This window comes from Crocuta crocuta, unplaced genomic scaffold (assembly GCF_008692635.1).
Source record: "Crocuta crocuta isolate KB4526 unplaced genomic scaffold, BGI_CrCroc_1.0 scaffold25, whole genome shotgun sequence".
Classification (NCBI taxonomy): domain Eukaryota; kingdom Metazoa; phylum Chordata; class Mammalia; order Carnivora; family Hyaenidae; genus Crocuta; species Crocuta crocuta.
The window spans coordinates 18,325,368-18,346,019 of record NW_027532015.1 but is presented as its reverse complement, the minus strand read 5'-3'; the positions used below and the strand labels follow the sequence as shown (position 1 = coordinate 18,346,019).

The following is a 20,652-nucleotide window of genomic DNA, read 5'->3' as shown; positions in this document are numbered from 1 at the left end:
GTCTTCAAAAATCATTTTTTGTTATAAATTTGTCCAAAAAGGTTGATATTCAAAACACTGTTTTTGTGTGTGTACAAAATTTTACATTTTTTAAAAAAGGCAGTGAAGACGGTGAAAGACCCAGGGGCAGCCTTGTTCAAAGTGCAGCATTCTGTTGATGACGCAGCCATTGCTGGGCACGCAGAGTGCTGTGGGGGGGCGAGGGTGTGTGTGACTCCAGACGCCGCCTTCATGGTTTCCTGTCGCCAGCCAAGCTCCATCTGGGCCCACTGTATGCTTTTCTAGATACTACTAAATACAAGCTGCATTACGTTGCGATGGCTCCCGTTATTCCTTTACCATCGATCACTGTGTAAAACCAAAACACGTTCCTATTTAATGGCCAGGACCACAGTCAAACACCTCATGCCACACCGTCGTTCAATTTATGCACAGAGGCTGGTTAATCTCAATCTGCGTTGCCCGAGAATGTCTTTGGAGCACATTAGGGTGAACAATACGTGTCAGCTGAGAAGGAAGCTTCTTGAGATTCCGTCGGACTCAGATTCAAATACGTGGACAGTCATAACAACGGCTCCAATTGTATTGTCCATGGTGGCAGCTTCACCTTCCAAAACATTCTGAAACTAACCTAAAGGAAACTTCAAGAACCTGAAAAACTTTGCTATTATTGTACTATTTTTTCATTTCATATTTTCAAATAGAGACTACTCTTTGTGTTACAAGTATTTTGGGGTCAAATTTTCCCTCGAAGTCAGTTATTTCTCAAAAGAATGCAAGCCACTAGAGTTCCTGTTTTTAATCACTGACCTGTGTCCCTGTTAAAATAATTTATAAACGATTAGGCTTTAAATGAAGGTGCTAAAATGATGCAAAACAATATTGTGCTTTTGCTATCACTGGGAACTTGCCATGAAGTGAACAGAATAAGTGAATCTGCTTGTATGAGAATAAACATTTTATCAAGTACAACTGTGGCAAAAAATGAACCGATCTGTGGGAACCAGTGGGAGTTTTATGTAGCCGTAAGATACTGGGTTATCACATGAAACAGCACACTTCTTTTCATGTTCGAGCAGGCCTGGTGGGCTTGCACTGACCTCAAATCAGGTAGTATCTGTACGAAGTTCCCTCCCCACAAAGCCCATCTCGTTACTAAAGCAAGCTGATTTGGGAAACACAGTCTCCAAGTTTCTAATCACTCACTCACAAGAACGTTTTCTACAGTCTCCTGTGGGAAAAAACGGAGTTTTGCTGACATGCAAGGCAGCTCCTACTAGTAGCAAAACTTGTCAAGACTGCCAAAATTAAACACCTTGAGTAAACTGGTAGTCCAGAAAGGCAGAAGAGCTGCTGTGTGGTTATGTCAAGTGCTGGTCCCACAAAAGCAGAGTCCTCATGAAATAGAACTATCCAGACACTTTTAAAATCATCTTTATTTTGGTTGCAAAGATACACTTTATTCACTTAATATTTTATTTGTTCCCATTTGGAGTCTCATAGCTCGCCATGTAAAACACTGACTTCACTATCAAACTGCTATATAAGAACATTGTTATAAAATACAAACTATAAACTAAGACAATCTTCTTTATAGTATTCAGATTAGTGCATCAAAACAACATTGATTTAAAAAGGCAAGTGAGTTAACTGGCAAACATCCAAATCGTTTTCTAATGAAGGATGGTACAAAACAGTATGCAAGGTAAACATTAAATTTTAAGTGTTAGTGCTCAAAAACAGCAATTCTGGGAGAGGTGCTCCCCAAAAGTAATTCTGACTCAAGGATATACATGTAGCCATAATTCCAAAGGATTTCAGGGAAGGTAATTAATTTCCCATCCTAATAGCTGTGGAAGTATACAACAGAATAACAAGTTGGATCTTCAGATTTCTAACATAGCATGAACTGATTTTTCATTCTCTTCCTCCAAATTACATGAAACACTTATGGTGACTACACATACCCCAGCAAGCGTCAGACTTAAACAGGTCCTATGCAAAAACAATTATCCTTAGTATTTTACTAGGCAATCTACAGCAAATGCTTAATATATATATATATACACATCAGGAGGATGAGATATTCTAAGAAATTATTCACTGATTTCATTTAGAAGTAAACAAGGGTCTTAAGAGAAAACTAACAATCAAAGTTAAATAAAATAGGTAACTTGTGCTGCTATAACCCAGAAAACAAAACAAAACAGCACAAACAGGTAGGTTAATTTTTTTTAAGTTACTAAGAATATTTCCTCTGCTGGCCCAAATCAAAATTACATTTGAGATTTTTAATTGAAGTCACACAAATCTGGGTGCATGTCACTCTGTGACAGAGACAGATGCACACAGAACACACACACACACACACACACCTTTAAATTTACTGATCCCAGAAGCTAAGTCAACAGGGCAAATAAATTATAAATGAAAGGCATATACATTGTGGACAAAACCTCAGAGTTACTAGATCGAAAACCACAGAAGTTATGCCAGCAGTGATACTGAGAAAAACTTTCAGTGTTAGAAAATACCCGATTGAATCCAAAAGAAACTTCCCCCGCCAAATAAAAAAAAGTATGGGAGCCATCCTTTATGCAATGGCTTTAAAATAATAATAATAATAAAAACCTACGATTACAGGAATCTTTGTACATAATTTAGAGAATGTAGTGCAACCGTGTGCTCCTTTAGAATTCAGCCTTTCACTTTCCATATGATGAGACCGAGAATTACAAGTCCGATGACAATGATAAAAATGATGATGCACAGGGTTTTCCTGGATTTGCGCTATAGATGCAAAAACAAAAAAAAACATGTTTACGTATGTAGGGGAGCATCTCCACAGCAACTGAAAATCTTTGGTTCATTTCTAGAGTAAAACCAATAGTAATTAACTGCCCTCAAATTTTTGGCTATACTTTTTTGCTTCTCCAAAATCTCTTCAAATACTAATGGCACTATTCTTTTAAAAAACAGTCTTCTTGAATTAATGGCTTAATTCAGGGGCTAATTATTCAACTTTTATCGTTAATTTTTCCGGGCTTAAAAAAAGAGACGCAGAGAAAAGTTACTGACTTAATCAACGGACTGAGGTTACCTGTGTGTAAAAACTAAGGACGGCTTAAAAGCGTACGCATTTAAAAATTTTAATTTTTATCAAAGAACTGCTCTTCAAAATGAATTCTCTGAAAATATCACCAAGCATGAACGCTTGGCAATTTTTCCTCAAGTATTCGTTTCCAGAATTCCCATTCTTTAATATCAACAGAAACTGCATTCAGAATCTCAACGTACAAAGAAAAACCAAACAGCTAAAAAGTTACAATACAGTCACTTAAAATGCAAAGGTTAAAAGTTTTGTTCCATTCTTCATTCCTGGCCCAGCTGCAGATTTCCAGATTTCTTTAATGGCTTGCGTTATCTCACAGCAACATGCAGGAATCCTTTTTCTTACAAAGTAAAAAAATCTGTAAATTTTCTTTGCGTCGACTAGTAAGAAGTCCCATAAAATTTCCAGAAAGATAGGTTTCTATGAAATTCTGCTGAAAACTGTAATGACTTTCAGTATACCACATTGTCAGCAACTTCTTCAAAGGAATATTCCTCATATGTGAAGCACAATTTCTCTCAAGTTTCAGTAGCATCTTGCCTACATAGTTTCCCCAGACTCCACTTGAGTACCACGGACATAAGTATAATACACCTTTAAGAACAATCACAGGCTCCCCACTCCAGGGCATGTCGCCCAGGGGCACCCTCCCTAGTGTGGGGTGGTGAGGTCCCAGACCACTGCAATGAGAAGAGCCTCTATCAGCTTCCCTTCCACTCATGGTTCACCCCAATCACATTTTGCAGAGGTGTGACTTTACTAGCAAGGCCTCCAAGGAGAAGTGGAGGGAGGCTGCTGTCTTCCCCAGTGCTTGTGCTGCAAGGCTCCTTCCTTCTCCCTCCAGGGCCCATGGGATTAAGTAGGGGGGCAGCTCCGGGTAAGGAGGTGGGAAGATTGGGAAGATGTGTTCCTTTTGCCCAGGGCGGATGCAGGCTGGCCCTACCCCAAGCAAGGGGAAAGAAAACTTGGAGACAGATCTCCACCCCTCCAAATTCCAAAAGCAAAACAAAACGGCATGAGAGCCTAGCTACTGATAAATCCTGCCAACCGCTGTGTTTGAGCAGCTGTTAACCTAGCATTTGTAGGTTACTGTGCGTGTGTGGATGTTCAACCATTCATGAATGAAACTATGGTCTGTGGTATTAATTTTTCCGAGCCGCACACCTGAACCACAGGCAAGTGGAAGGTAGAGGGAGTGAGAGTTACTGCATCACTGAAAACAGCTGGCCGTAACTCTGCAGTCTCGATAGAGCTTCACTGTTCTCTGTGTATCACTAAGGCTGCAGTGGTTTGTCTAGTGACAAATGGCACTGCAATGAAAGTAAGCTTCTGGGGTTAGTGACAAAAGTGAAAAGCAATTGAAAACACCTAAGATGGTGACTATACCTTAGATATTTTTATAGGAAGGCAACAAGACCTGAGAAAATAATGATAAACAACAAAAAGGGGAGTTTTAAAAGGGCCTTAACCTTAGTCTCCATATCCTGAAATACATGAACAGCTCATTGATCCTAATGTTTGTGGAGTGCTTTCACCTACTTTCTACTTGTCACATAGAGAGGGACTCCCTGTATTAACCTCATTCATGCAAGAGATCAATTCATTCCTGGAGGGTCTGCTAAATGCGGACACAATACCTATAGTGATCAGGGACACTCCAAGTGAATATAATTACCATAGGAATTAAGAGAACTCTCTAGAGCAAAGACCTTTGTCTTCTTAGTACAGAGAGGGTCATGGGCCAAAAAAAAAAAAAAAAAAAGGTGAAAGGAAAGAGTGAGATAAACAGAGAGGAGGGGTTGGCATCAGAGACCAACAGCTGTCAGAAATGCCCAGAGGTGTCAGGTGCTCCCCTCTGGACTCTAAACACGGAATCTCCTCTCCCTGTGGGCCACACTTCTGGTTCAACCCTGAGAATAGACAGGCTCACCCCAGTTTTACACTGACCGGCTATGTCTGACTTGTCTTCCATGGGATGACATCTTCTGATTGACCTCTCTCTCTCTCTCTCTCTCTCTCTCACACACACACACAGAGCTGAAAATCAAAGTTACTTTGCAGTAATTTACTGCAGTTAATATTACCTGATATTCTGCTGCCCTTGATAGCTGTTGGTTTGCTTGCTGAACGTGCACCTCTGCGTTTTCCACATTGGCTTCTATGCTATCTTTAAAATAAAACAGACATACACACATGCAAAACTGCAAGACGGTTGTTGATGCCCCAGTAAGAGAGCCGCATACAGCACAAGATTTCATTCAACGTAGGAGCAACCATACTCACTATTCAGATGTTAACGTTAATACTATGTGGGCAAAGTCAATTTTTTTTTGGTTAAATTTGTTTTTTGTTTGCTATAACTCTTCCCTATACTATTTCTCAAAGGATCCAAAGGACACACAAATATGTGAAAAGAAACCGGATCATCTTCACTACAACCCAGCCCCAGGTCTACCTGGTTAGCCCCAAAGCGTACTATTTAGTCTGTGGGCTCCCGTGGCCAATGTGGTACTAACCATCTAACAACTGTCCCTGAGGGTAGATACAGAGTATCAAAAACCACCTGCTCTGTGGGGCGCCTGGGTGGCTTAGTCGGTTAAGCGTCCGACTTTCGCTTAGGTCATGATCTCGCGGTTCGTGGGTTCGAGCCCCGCGTCGGGCTCTGTGCTGACTGCCAGCTCAGAGCCTGGAGCCTGTTTCAGTCTGTGACTCCCTCTCTCTCTGACCCTCCCCTGCTCACGCTGTCTCTCTCTCTCTCCTAGAAATAAATAAAACATTTAAAAAAAAAAAAAAAACCACCTGCTCTGTGGTTCTCATCAAGCTACTTCTGTGCCGAAACCCACCCTCCCCGGGTCCACCCGCCTTCCTAAGTTCTCCTTCCCTCGCTGCTCCGGCCTAGAGGTAGAAGCGGGGTCAGCTGCACGAGACCACTGCCCTCCCTCTCCCTACCAACTCTCAGAGTAAAGCCCACGCTTGCGAATACATTCAACCCCCTAGTAGCAAACCTACAGACCTCATAGTCTTGCCTTCATTCCTGGAATACTGTAGCTCTAGATTCACTTTGATGCTTCTCCTATTATACAAATTGGTGATTTCACGAGTCAATTGTTGGCCTGCTAATACTTGGCCTCCTCACTGCCCTGACCACTTTTTCAAGGATTTTGCCTATTCTCCTGCCCCAGCCACCCACCTCCATGACTGTATCCCAAACCTCATCATTACAAATAACTTCAGTTTCTCAATAAACTCAGTTTCACACCTCACTCTCTGAGCATCACTACTTTTACCGCACACTCCTTCAAATACCGTGACTTCACTGACCCTAGCCCTATGTCATTGTCCCTCAACACACTTCACCTTCCTCCTTCCCCAGCTCAGATCCCCTGGGCCACCACTTACCCAACTTCCTTACATTCCCCCTCGGCTCCCTTGCCACCTCCTGTAGTCAGATTTATGAGATAAAACCCCAACCTGCACCCTCGCAGCTGATATGGGTGCAAAAAACCATAACTGACATCAATTTATTTCACCTGAAATTCCTGACTGCCAAGCAAGCCTACTTCATTTCAACTGGTCCCTCAAACTTAACATTTCCAAAAACTGTTGATTCCTAGCCCTCTAAACCTGCTTCAGTTTAAATTTCTCCATCTTAGAAAATGGCAACATCATGGTGTTCCTTGGCTTGCCCAAAACCTTAAAGAGCTGTCCTTGAAGTACTTCTGTCTCATACTCTCATACCCACATCTAGCCAGTCAGTAAATCTTTCTGGTTTTACATTTATTTTAAAAAAAAATTTTTTTTTAATGTTTTTTGTTTATTTCTAGGAGAGAAAGAGAGAGACAGCGTGAGCAGGGGAGGGTCAGAGAGAGAGGGAGTCACAGACTCCGAAACAGGCTCCAGTCTCTGAGCTGGCAGTCAGCACAGAGCCCGACGCGGGGCTCGAACCCACGAACCGCGAGATCATGACCTAAGCGAAAGTCGGACGCCCAACCGACTAAGCCACCCAGGCGCCCCTGGTTTTACATTTTAAAACTACCCAGAATTCCACTACCTCTCACCACTTTGCTACTTCCATCTTGATCCAAGGCAACACATCACCCACCCAAATTGCAGCAATCATCTTTAAAGCGGTCTCTCTGCTTTTGGTCTTGCCCTTTTACAGTCTGCTTTCAAACTAGTAGCCAGGGTGAGTGTTTTAAAACCTAAGTCAGGGGTGGCTGGGTGGCTGTTGGTTGAGCATCCAATTCTTGATTTCAGTTCAGGCCATGATCCTAGGGTCATGGACCGAGCCCCAAATTGGGCTCTGCACTTAGTATTGACCTACTTAAGATTCTGCTTCCCTCTCTCTGCCCCTCTCCCCTACATGTACTCTCTTTCTTTCAAAATACAGTATAATACAATACAAAAACCCTAAGTCAGATAATAACACTGCTCAAATCTTCCTGTGGCTTTCCATCCATTAATAATAATGAAAGTCCTCACAATGTTTCAGGATCCTACATGATGCTGCACTTTATGGCTCCTGACATCATCTCTACCTCCCTCTTGCTCACTTCACTCACCAAAAGCATCAGACATGTTTCTACCTGAGGGCCTTTGCACCTGTCCCTTGCTCTGCCTAAAAGATTTTCTTGTACTTGCTCCCTTATTTCCATAAAGTCTTGGCTGAAATGTCACCTTTCAGTAAGGTCTTTCCTGACTACCCTAGTAAAGCTGTAACATTCTCTGCTGCGAGCAGCCCCATCCTCCTGCATTTGCTATTTTCCCCAATAGCAGTAATCAGTATTTATTTACTTTTCTTTCCTTTTACAAAAATTGTCTTTCTCCTCCAATTAGATTATAAGAATCATGAAGGCAGGGTCTTTTACCATTTGTTTAATTTCAGCTAAATCCTCAATGCCTAGATTTGTGCTTGGATATAGCAGGCACTCAATGAATATTTACTAGATGAATGGTTTTTGAAATTTTCTCCCATGATCTACTGTAACTACAGAGAAAGGCCAGAATGGACACAAAATACTTATTTGTAGTAAAGTATAGGTCCAAGTATTTCAACTGAACCAAATTCAGAAAATCTACTAAATGTATCTTTAGATACATCTACTGGGATCTTGTTTCCAAATGATAAAAATGATCAGGACACTGATCAGTGCTGACAGTTATACCTTAAGTGAAAAACTATCACATTTAAAACTTATAGGGAGTCTTAGTCACGGATTTTTTTAAAGAATTTATAAGAGAATGCTCACCATCTAGTACAACTAAATTAATCTACCAAAAAGATATTAGAATAAATGATTAGGCAAATGGCTCCCTAGTCCCTCAAATCTAAAAGATAAATGGCATGCACAATTATAAACACCAGAAAGTGCTTGGTGTGATGAGAATGAACAGGGATTAAGACGGAAACCAGGGGTCCTGCAAATAAGCAGCGACGAGGCTATGTGGTGCCGTCTGTGGTCTCCACAGCAGAAGGCTCTGATTAGATTTGGGAACTCAGAAAAGAACCTGAAGCTAGTTGATTCCATCAGTAGGAGCCAAAAAGGAGATCTGTTTTAGATAATGCCAAGGGTGACAGTTTGTCTGTTGTAGAGGCTGTACTTTTAATTCTAAGGCATCTGAAAGAGAGGCGCTACTCTTGCTTGAGAAGTTACCACAGGCAGGGGTCCCTGGGTGGCTCAGTTGGTTAAGTGTCCACCTTTGGCTCAGGTCATGATTTCGGGGTTCGTGAGTTCAAGCCTGTGTAGGGCTCTGTACTGATAAGCTCAGAGCATGGAACCTGTTTTGGATTCTGTGTCTCCCTCTCTCTCTGTCCCTCCCCAGCTCATGCTCTGCCTTNGTCGCTCAAAAAAAAAAAAAAAATAAAAAAAAAAAAAAAAAAAAAAGAAGTTACCACAGGTAAACTGCTGTAGCCTGCTCCCACCTCAGTGGGGCTTACCTATCACATCTCCTTGCTCGTGAATCATCATCCCCAAATCTTTAAATATTTCATTAATATCCATAATATCAGCCTGAGAGAAAAAAAAGTACATATTATTATAATCAGAAATTCAGCTCCCAACCCACAAAAGGGGAAAATTAAGTGAGAATGCATTTAGACTTAAACCATAAATTGTGGAAGTATCAGAAAACTATTTTACTATAATTAACCCTAAGTGACATGACCTTGAACAACTGTAACCAGTTCTTTAAAAGTAAGTTTGTGACATTAAAACTACCAAGCATAGAAAACAGGAATCTATAAGAGAGAAGGGCCCTGGGTTACTGAGTTTAGTGAACGTAATCCGATAGTTTTGTTATCACTAGCAGTACTTCCTCCTAAGAATAAAACATATTATTGTTAGGCTGTATTTCTAGTAAAACTGACACATCAATTTGACACTGGAAAAGTACAAAACATTAGGTATAAATTTAAAATCTCACATTAATACATTTGCAGTCAAATGCTCTACCACGGAGCTATACCCCCTCACATTAATAAATCTGATTATGCAATGGAACAGTGATGAAGTTATCAATTTACTTTTCTTTAGTATATGATAACTTTTATTTTGTCCTATTAAAGAGTAAAGTTTAAATATGTTATTGGGGGGTAATTTCCATATTCATCCTGTGCCTTATTTCCTCGTCCATAAAATGGTGATGATGACAACAGTTAACTACTTCACAGTTTTTACGGGAACTAAATGAGATCATGCAAAGAACTGATCACATGGTGCTTGAAAACCCTTAGTAAACTGAGCTACTGGTAGCTATTATTAGCCTACCTTCTAGGGAATATGTAGCTTCCAAAAGAACTGAGGCTCACTAAACCCTTTAGAGCTCTTTGAGGTCAAGAACATGCTACAGAGAAGTAAGATACGTGTAAAGTCCCCATCGAGTCTTATTCATTCAGGTCTGAGGTGCACCACATGCTACGGAAACCATCCAGACCCCCTGAACACAGATCTCTGAACCGAGATTTCCTCCATGTGAAGGACCTGAGGTGACCCGACAGGATAAAAAACAAATTTGGAGACAAGGCAGGTCTGTCCTCTCATTTTAGCACAAATTCTAAAGAGATTTATTTTTAAAAAGGGAATTATTCCCATCTGTAAGAAATGCCACCACCACACTGATACACTGAGTTTTCTTTCCCAGCCCCTCCCCTAGCATCATCACGAACACGCTGAGGACATAGCAGCCAACCAACGGCCATGTAAAGCTTACTTCAAGTTGCCTAATGGAAGACTCTCTCTCATGAATAAGGCGGAGGTCATCTTCTGTAATTTCTTCATCCTGCACCTGCACCTGAGGTTGAGCTTGGCTAACAGACAGAATATGGGGGAAAAAGAAAAGACTGGTATTAAAATAGTGGGAGTTCTTTCCTTATTTAAGAAATACAAAATAGAGTATCTCTTCTTCAAAGTCAGAGAACTGTTTAAATTTCCTATTTAAATTTTAAGAACAGAAGTATTAATCAAATTTTATGCATGTTTCATTTCACTTACATTGTTTTTAGAGTTATTATTTAATTACTGGAAGTTATATTTGGCAAATGAGCATGTCTTCCTGTTGACTTCAACCTCACATGAGGAAATAATCTACATCAAATAATTAAGTCAATGTTTATTTGGATACATCATTATTTACAAAGTGTTACTGCTATATTGGAATAGTCCCTCTCTCTATTTTTTAATGTTTATTTTATTTATTTTGAGAGAGAGAAAAAGAGAGAGAGCAAGTGAGCAGGGGAGGGACAGAGAGAGTGAGGAAGAGAGAGACTCTCAAGCAGGCTCTGCCCTTTCAGCACAGAGCCTGACATGGGCTCGAGCTCACAAACCAGGAGACCATAACCTAAGCTGAAATCAAGAGTCAGACACTTAACCAACGGAGCCACCCAGGCACCCCAGAATATTTTATATATCTATAATTTTATAAACTATTTTGAAAAAAGATTCAAATTTATTGCTATTTATAAATAACTGAGGACATTTATGATATAATAAACTGAAAGGGACCCTAATGTATAAAATGAATTTGGAAAATTATCTTTTGATCAGTATGGTTTGTATTTCTTACCTTTCCCAGGATACAAGATTCCTCTCCCTTGAGCTGTCCTCAGGAAAACCACCCTGAATAATTTAGGAATAGAATGGATTGAGAAAGGGCAAAGAAAAAACACACAACACTTAACATTTTCCCCTATGATAATCTAAACTGATTTATGTACACATGTGCATGCATGGGTGTGGAGAGAAATGTTCTTGTTCTAATTTTTTAGATCAAGTGCTTCAAGTAACATTAAAACTGTATCCTAAGCTGTCAAGAAAGGAATTCACTAAATATTCTAAAGGGCCAAATAATAAATATTATTTGATTAGTATATAATAGGCTCCTGGAACCTCTACATTAGGAACAAGGAAACAACTTGCAATAGTTTCTAAGGGAATTTAAAATTAGATTAACTCAAAATTCCACCTTAAATTATGCTTATGTTTATTTTCTCCAGGCTTATATTTTCAATATTCACACAATAATTCACTGTTCATTTCCATCATCTCCATATAACCCAGGACTAAAGTGTTCCCTTCATCAGCCCAGATGCCAAGCGATAACTTCTAGTACAAATCACTGTGGGAATTTCACTCAGGATCTGTCTGACCCCTTGTCTTTTCTGACAAAATGTCTCTACATTTTTATACAGTAATCTGTAATCTTTGGTTCCACAACATGGACAAAATAACCACAACAGTACAGAACTACCATCCTTCTTAAAATGGAACAACCTGAAAATAAATAATCAAGTATTAATTTCCAGGATAGTCACAGATCATTCTGACTTAAAAAAAATGTCAGTGGGGCCTTTCAAGGGAACATCATGTTCACTTTAGAATGGCTCGTTAAATACTCACAGATACTCTGGAACTGGCTCTCACTCGAGCAACAAACTCTTTCTCTTTCTCGGCAGCTTCCCTCTGGACCTTTTGAAAGTTTGTCAGTGATGTCGTGAATTGAGCCACTAAGCGATCCTTCTGTATTTTCCTTTGACGCTAGAGGAAAGGGGAGAAACCTACTAGAATCAAGTTGTGAAGTTCTAGAGAATTCGCAGAAGTTGTTTCACCACTAGCTGGCTCTTTACTTTATTCTGAAATTTTCACTTGCTCTCCAATTATGGGCCCTCACTGATTAACTCTCAATAACATTTTGACGATATGACCAAATACCATGTATATTCACCACCTTGAGACAAAAGGTCCATAATGTTGGGTTTCTCACCTCATATCTTCATCCTAAAGACCTGGCCATGATTTTGAGGTTATTCTGAAGTAGCTCATTTTGTTCTCTTTTTGGGAAAATAAAAGCTTGTACTCTTACCTAAGTAATAACTTCCACTAAGTAATAAGCAAGGAAACAAGTATGTGCCCCTAGGAAACCTTGCATCTTGAATGAGTGTGCCCGTCGCATGGAGTCAGCCCTGGAAAGCCAGGAAACAATTACTCAGGAAGCATTTTCTGAGCACTTGCTTAATTATGGGTAAGAGCAACTTCATGGAAATAATTTCTGCTTTATTGAACCACAGGATACTACCTGGGCAATTAAATATAGTTTTGTGTTCTGTGAACTAATCTCAAGTACAATTTGTCCCCCTTGATTTCCTTTCTAGCATAACAGTTCAAAGACCCTACAATGCATGTGATTTCTTTCGCATTCAATACATCAACAATGTGTCTTAAGGCTGGATACCTGTTCGCTGGGTGTGGTGGGCAGGGATCCAAACTCTTTAATGTACTTATCGGTCTCTTTGGCAAGTTGGTTAGTATACTGCTGCTTCTGTTGCCTACAGTGAGAAAACACACATTATAGCCAAAGAGCGAAGAGATTTCTTTAAGTTACAATGCTGCCAGTTGAATCGATCCTGATGAATACTTTGATAAAAATCATCCCCTTCTTTTTTATAGACTGGCTCTAAATTTTCTCTATGAAAACAAAAATGTTCAGGTTCTATTTTCTGATAGATAGTGAGCAAATATTACATGGAAAGTTCTTTACTCACACCGGGCAACCAAGCTTTGAGAAATCAGCAGTCATTTAGAAAGGAAGATGACTGGAGCCACAGCCAGACTGCGGGATATGTGATATTTCAGATAAGTAGCGGGGGACGGGGTGGGGGGCTTCTGTCTGCATCCCACAACTGGAGGTCAGTTGAATAAATGAAAAGGATCAGTCTCCTGAGACTCTGTCCAGTTCTCAGGGCTGGAGGTACATCTATCCTCTCCTCTTTCTCTATCTGGACATTTGTATCATTATACATACTTTAAAAAACAGGCAGGAAGAGGTAATAAATAATAATACACATCTACTATTTTCCAAATTTGCTGTGGAAAAAATAATAGTATTTCTCTGTAAAGAGAAAGAACAGAGTAAGAAATAAGTTATATCAGTATTTGTATTTATCTTGCTAGCTAGCTTATAAAGTAAAAAGTCATATTTTTAACTAAAGAACTTGACTCTTAAAAAAAATAAGCTTATACCAATGTGAGGCTTTACAAATTACAACATTAGTGCTTTTCATATATTATCTCTCATTTTAAACACCTATATGAGCCATCCTTTAAAATAATGAGATACTATATAAGAGTATTTTAAAGTATAGAGAACTGTATTGGACTGATAAAGAATTACTAACTACTGTTATCTACTTACCAAATCTCCTACCTTTAACAAACCCTTCAAAATCTTTAAGAAATGAAATATAGCTAAATTTCTGAAAAGAAGACTTGATTGGTATCTACTTATTCACAATCTCTACTATCAACCTTAGCAAGATATTATAACTATTAAGAATTATGTGTTTCTATTCCATTTTAGTTTAACAAATGATGGTTTATTACTTAATCTTGGGGCATTCTTATTACCCCAACATCTCTGCACTACAGAAAACATCAATATAAATTAGACCTAACTATAAATTCTTCAAATTTTTTTCATAAGAAACATGATTTCCTATCACTTATCTTTAAACTTCTTGCTCTCTGCAATTTTTCCCTTTTTTTTTAAGTTTACTTATTTATTTTGAGAGAGAGAGAGCACGTGAGGGGAGGGGCAGAGAGAGAGGTGAGAGCAAGAATCCCAAGCAGGCTCCCACAGAGCCTGACGTGGGGCTCGAATTCACATGATCCACTCAGGTGCCCCAGCAGTTTTTTCTTCTATAGCTAATATTGTTTCCGATCTCATTTACTACATATTTTCTACTTGAAATTGGGCTGTAACAGCACTGAATTAAGATTTAAGATTCAGGGGGCACCTGGGTGNAAAAAAAAAAAAAAAAGATTTAAGATTCAGGTTCAGAATGATGTTAGGCAAGTCATCAAACCCTCACAAGACCTATTTTTCTTACAAGCAAAATGAAAATAATTATTTTGATCCATGTATTTCACTCTAATTTTGTAAGATTCATTCATTACACATTTGTGAGAAAATGTGTAAAAATACTGTAAAATCTGTAACATCACCAAGTATTATTGCTGTTCTTCTAGCAGCATATTAATTTACTGAAACATGTACTGCACCACTTCATTAGAACTTTTTATTTTATTTTTTTTAAACAGAGGCTAATGCTTTCTGAAATTCAAGGATTTAGATGTAAGTTTTTAGAAGGCTAACAATTCGTATTGAAGAAGTACTGGATCTAAACCAAATAAAAATCTAGTTGCTGAAGGACTTGTTAGCTACGGGAGGTAAATCATGTAAATAGAGAAGCTTAGAGTATCATTTTTCAAAAGCCATCAGAACAACCTATTCAAAAAGGTCAACAAACAGCTCTGCTCTGCTAAGGTCAGCTAGCTCTTCGAAATAAGGAAAAACATCTGCTTACCCTGAACAAGGAAAAACCTGCACAAAAACTTGGTTCAAATAAGGCAGCTGAAAAATTTCATTAATTTTTCATTGTTTCTCCAGTGAACATAACACTACACACCATCAAAGCAACATAACAGTGGTGTTTTCTTTCTTTCCTTTTCTTTCTTCGTTTTATTAAATACTTACAGCTGTTGCCTCAATTCAGGTGAATCTTGAGGCGTTCCAAGTTGATTCAGCGTCCTCTGTATTTCCACAGCTATGATGGAAAATAAATGTATCATTATTACAAATGTTATGGCAACATATATTAAGCTAGATTTTAATACAGGTAATTGGGCAATTAGAAAAAGAAAAATAAAGAGATGAATATAGAAAACGTTAACTGAGAAAAAATTAAAAATGAGTGGTTTATTTAAATCTAGTTAGTTAGAATAATGAATTCATTTTCAAGAGGAAATTGCGTGGGGAGGTTAACATGTAAAACTGTACTTATGATCCAGAAATATTATTTTCTCCCCTGTCCCCTCAGATCATTTAAAACAATGGCACATGGACTTTCACTTATCTCCACAGGCATAAAAACTATGAGGAAAATAATTGTAACAGTTACATAAGTTAGTAGAATATAAAATGAATGAATTATTGTTAATAAACGGGAGGAATAATGGAACTGAAATGATTATTTTGTAATTTTCTGTGTAATAATAGATGCAGGCAAGCATCATTAAAGAATGCTGTAACCACAGGACAGTCACAGAATCTCAAATCATCCCCACACAGGGCGCCCTGAAGGCTCAGTCGGTTAAGCATCCAACTTCGGCTCAGGTCATGATCTCAAGGTTCGTGGGTTCGAGCCCCGCATCAGGCTCTGTGCTGACAGCTAGCTCAGAGCCTGGAGTCTGCTTCAGATTCTGTGTCTCCCTCTCTCTCTGACCCTCCCCTGTTCATGCTGTCTCTCTCTCTCTCTCTCTCTCCCTCTCAGAAATAAATTAAAAAAAAAATCATTCCCACACAGATGACACTAATTATAAAAGAATTAACTTCATCTTAGATAAACTTGCTGCTTACAGCAAAATGATCCAATTCAGCAGCACCAATGAGACAACCTGGCAGGATGAGCTTCCTGACAGGATGCAATGAGAAGTCACAATAGGATCTATGAAATGTTTAACCTGAATCTAATCGTGAGGAGAAAAAAATCAGACCAATCTAGACTGCAAGATAATCTACAAAAAAACTGGTCTAGGCTTTTAAAAATGTCAATGTCACAAAAGGTGGGGAAGAGACAAGGCAAGGGGGCCTCTCAAATTAAAGAACTAAAAGCACCCAAAGGGTAATGCTGGATTTTGGAGTGGATTCTAAATCAGAAGAAAAAACATGTTATACGATAAAACGTGGGGCAACTGAAGAAACATGGATTCGATTTTGAAATTCGAATTTGGAGAGAGAGATACTGAACTTAAGTGTAAAAACGACAACACCTGGTGAACCCAGGTAAAGAGACTAGTTCAGTGCACTATCCTTGTCTGTAGGTTTCAAACATTTAAAATGAGAAGTCAAGAGGTAAAATTCATGCTAAGCTCACAAAGCCTATAAACACTCCCAACTTTATTTTAAAAAAGATTATTCCTCACAAAAAGGGAGGTCTGATAGCTTTATGCATGTGTGCAGACAAATAAAATGTCAAGCAGAAGTTGAAAATCCGTCTCAAAGTAAAGAATTTACACATTTCCAAAAACAAGAGAAAAATGACCCAATCCACCCACTCTTTTGATTTCAAATGAGTGGTTTATTTATACTGCTTAAATGTTTTTAAACAGCCATTATTTATTTATGGGATCAAGGGACTGACTGTATCCTAAATGCAGGGTAACTTTTGTTCATTGAGGATGATGTAATGACACTGCTTTCAAGTCAAAGCTGAAAAATAGAAATACTGAGAAGGAATCATATAGCATATAGTAACTGTTAACCATTCAGCTAGTTTCAAAAGAATTTCTTTTAGCCTTTTTTGGCGGAGAGGAGTAGGAGATAGGAGGGCAGAGAAATCTTGTTTGCTGCCTGCTATTAGCTATATGTTTCCTTCTGAAACTCAACATTTCTTGGACCACCTCCTCGGGATTAAAAGCTTTTATTTAAAAAAAAAAAAAGTATGTTGATAAGACAAACTATAGCATGAGCATTTATCCTGTCATTTAAAAAGGTCATACATATTAGGAGTGCCTGGGTGGCTCAGGTGGTTGAGTGTCCAACTTTCTAATTTCAGCTCAGGTCATGATCTCAGGGTCATGGGATCAAGTTCCACATCAGGCTCTGCTCTGAGTGTGGAGACTGCTTGATTTTCTTTCTCTCTACCTCTGCCCCTCTCCCTAGCTTACACATGCCTGCCCTTTCTCTCTCTCCCTCTCTCTCTCTCTCAAACCAAAACAAACCAGTCTTACTAAGTGGGAGAAAACAGATTATTAAAGAAATGACATCCAGAAAACTAACTAACCACTTGGGAGCTAAAACAGAAAACTACCTTACTCATATAGCAAAATAAATCTGTGATTATTAAGTTAAATACTAAAAACTGGAAATCATTAAACTGCTATATGAAACTACACACATAAATTTATTATATGATCTTGGAGTGAGGGATAAAATATTATCTAAGCATGATCTAAAACTAAACACCATGAAGAACAATATGACAAACCTGACAACACACAAAAAAAATTTTTAATGCTATATGAAAATGTGTATCTGTATTGCTAATACATATCACGTGTGTGTGTAAAACATCTGCATCATGTGAACAAAGAGGTTAATATCCCTAATATATAAAAAAAACTTTTATAGTTTTTATAAAGTTTTACAAAAAAAACTCCTACAAATTGCTAACTGAAAAAGTCCAGTGCAAAAAGGGTAAAAAATGTCATTAAATTTAGTTATATTTATTTAACTATATAAATATAGTTAGCAAATAAACATATCAGAAATTCAACTTCACTGATAATCAACTTTTCACATATCAGATTGGTAAAAGTTAAGAGAAATTAACTACGTTTATTACCATCAAAATTACCATCAAAAGCCTTAAAAACAAAAGGTAGGGACATATATAAGAAGCATTACCCATAATGCATGCAGACCTGCAAATAACTGAGAAAAGGTCGAACAAGCCAGTACAAAAATGAGCCAAGAATAGGGACTTCAAAATTATTCAAGCCTATCCATCTTAAAAAGCATGAACAACCCTCACATATGAATGCTAAGTAAAACTGTTCAGCCCTTAGAAAAAATTAAGTAGAACTGCTTCTAATAGGCCCAGCAGGAACCAATCCGCCAAGTGGTTATCTCTCTGGTATTTTTAACTGATACACTCAGCAACCCCAGCTTTCACGCTTACTCCCTGAGTGAAGGCTCTTACAGGAAAGGATTCAGAAGCTCCTAAGGGCTCTGCACTCTAACAGAACAGTAAACCAAGAGCAGCACCCTGTGGAAACGCTCAGAAATGCCACCACAAGCTCAAGGTAGTGATGCCTCTCCTATTCTCATTTAACTGGCCCATCTTGAGATGCAAATAGTCAAGACAGCTTAGCAGAAGCCTACTGAGATGGTGACTCCAGTGGCAATGATCCCCAAAATGGGACCTGTTTATGGAATGGATCATCACAATCTCTGGCACCACGTATCTAGTGCTGATACAGTAAACACTTCCGGCTCTATCCTAAAAATAGAGAACACGGGAAGGGGTCACATTCAACTGGGTGGTACAGCAGCTAGCCTTCACGGCCTCACCTCAGGGCTGCATACGTTTGCCTCTGTACTCCAATTTAGTGTCCAAAGATACTGATCATCTCCTCTGACAGAATACTGAATAGTCCAATACGCTGTTTACATTTGCTTTTAAGACCTGAGGAGCGAGAAGTGACATCTGCTCTTAGGTGCCTTGGAAGGACGGAAGTATGCCAGCAGGCAGAGGACAAACTCTATGAAAATACAGGGCCCTCTTTCCCCCTGGTCCATTAATCTGTACGGACTGCCAACACACTTCGGCAAAGTAAATGACAAATGGCTTTCTTTGCTGTCTCAGCTACAAATAGGGAACAGTGCTAGTTTAGACTTTTTACACTGCTGCCGTTTTACTGAATGCTCCAAAAGGTTGCCAGCTCTAGCTTGAACCCCCCAAAAGAGAAGGCTATCCAGCTAGCTCGCGTGGCATCACAGGCGCTCTACACTTGGCTATAATCACCTAGGTGATCTAATGCCAACTTAAGTGCCTGCAGTATCAGGATACTCTATACAAGTAGGTGCAAGTCCCAACAGGAACAAACACAGGAATCCTTTAGAATCCTGGAGCAATCATGCTCCCTTTGCAACCAATGTTATCCTTTTGAGGAGTAAGTCTAGTCTTGCTACTGAGCCTGGGGGAAAGAGGAAACAATGTCAATACCAGGTAACCAGGTGACCGAGCTGCCCATTACCTAAATTGGGTTATTACATTATCTTGTTAGTTCTCTATTTTGTTCTGTGGATGTCAGACTGTCCCTTACCCCCACTCCTACAGCGTCAATGGGGTAATAAGCTAGCTATGGTGCAGGGATAAAAGTCATACATAGGCTCACCAACACGGACTTCCCCTTCCACAGACCATCAGGATTACTGGCAACGCCATGTACCAAACTGCAGCAGCAGCGGTCAAAAGTAAGGATGTGAAATGGTGCCACTCTTGGGGGTATTTGCCAGCCACCCAGTGAAAAGATAACAATGTTTCTTCCATCCTGAATGAGAAAGAATTTTATGTTCACTGAAGGAGTGATTATGGATTTTGTTATGCTTCCTCTACTCTCCTCCCCCCATGTTTCTACCAGTTTCCTAATCCATGGATTAGTCACAAGCACGGTATTCCACACACCCGGTTCTGATTAAGATTACCCACTTTACAGAGAAAAAGAAGGCCAGATCATCCAAAGACAATGGAGTTCATTGGTCTGCCAGTACCCCATTATCCAGAAGCTGCTGGACTTCTAGAATATTTACTGGCCTATTTTAGCCTCCTTTATGGTGTCCATTGGGAGACAATATCCTGGCAAGGCGAAATTCTGTCCTCCAGGAGGATCTTTATGCTCTCTCAAAGAACCACCACTCCAGGGTGCTGTTTTACCCACAGCCAGGAAGACACCTTGGGAACTAAGTGGTAAAAGTGAAAAGAATCATTTCACATTTGCACCTCACTACCCATCTGCAAATTTCCTTCCATGTGCTGCGGTTAACTTAGAGACAAGATTCAAGTGAGGGAAACAGCCACGTCTGGACCCGAGCAGAAGCTGAGGTCCCACGTAGCCATCTGGGGCCCGAACAGTAGAGTGTCCACTGAGGTATCTGTCAAAGGGATGGAGGAGGAGAGTGTCCACACACCACAGTGAGAAAGAGGAGCAGAAACACACCCTAGGGGGTGGAGCTGGAGAGAACGAGCGAATTCTGCCATCTGCAATCAAGATGATGTGAGCAGGCGCAACAAGGACCCGGACTATTCTAGACAGACTAGAGGTAGAATGAAGGCAAAGACACATGGAGTGACTAATAAAGGAGAAAACAGCACTAATGCAAACCCCAGCCTTGCTTCTGGCTGTGGACCAGCAACTGGGCACCTGTCAACATTTTCTCCCTTGTTCGGCCATGTATAGACTTAGAGATTTTAACTACCTGGTCCC

General features: G+C 39.5%; 1 protein-coding gene across 1 annotated transcript in view; it reads right to left on the bottom strand.

Annotated features, from left to right (window-relative positions):
- Nucleotides 1–1,418: 1,418 nt before the first annotated feature.
- STX7 (syntaxin 7) overlaps nucleotides 1,419–20,652 on the bottom strand; it is a 46,943-nt gene continuing 27,709 nt past the window's right edge. The window contains exons 3-10 of the mRNA XM_077775959.1: nucleotides 15,140–15,209; nucleotides 12,839–12,932; nucleotides 12,007–12,144; nucleotides 11,174–11,226; nucleotides 10,322–10,418; nucleotides 9,051–9,123; nucleotides 5,197–5,279; nucleotides 1,419–2,790 (exon numbers count right to left, since the gene is read on the bottom strand). Of these exons, the coding sequence (XP_077632085.1) occupies nucleotides 2,698–2,790; nucleotides 5,197–5,279; nucleotides 9,051–9,123; nucleotides 10,322–10,418; nucleotides 11,174–11,226; nucleotides 12,007–12,144; nucleotides 12,839–12,932; nucleotides 15,140–15,209 (701 nt within the window). The 3' untranslated portion in view covers nucleotides 1,419–2,697. The remainder of the gene's footprint in view (nucleotides 2,791–5,196; nucleotides 5,280–9,050; nucleotides 9,124–10,321; nucleotides 10,419–11,173; nucleotides 11,227–12,006; nucleotides 12,145–12,838; nucleotides 12,933–15,139; nucleotides 15,210–20,652) is intronic.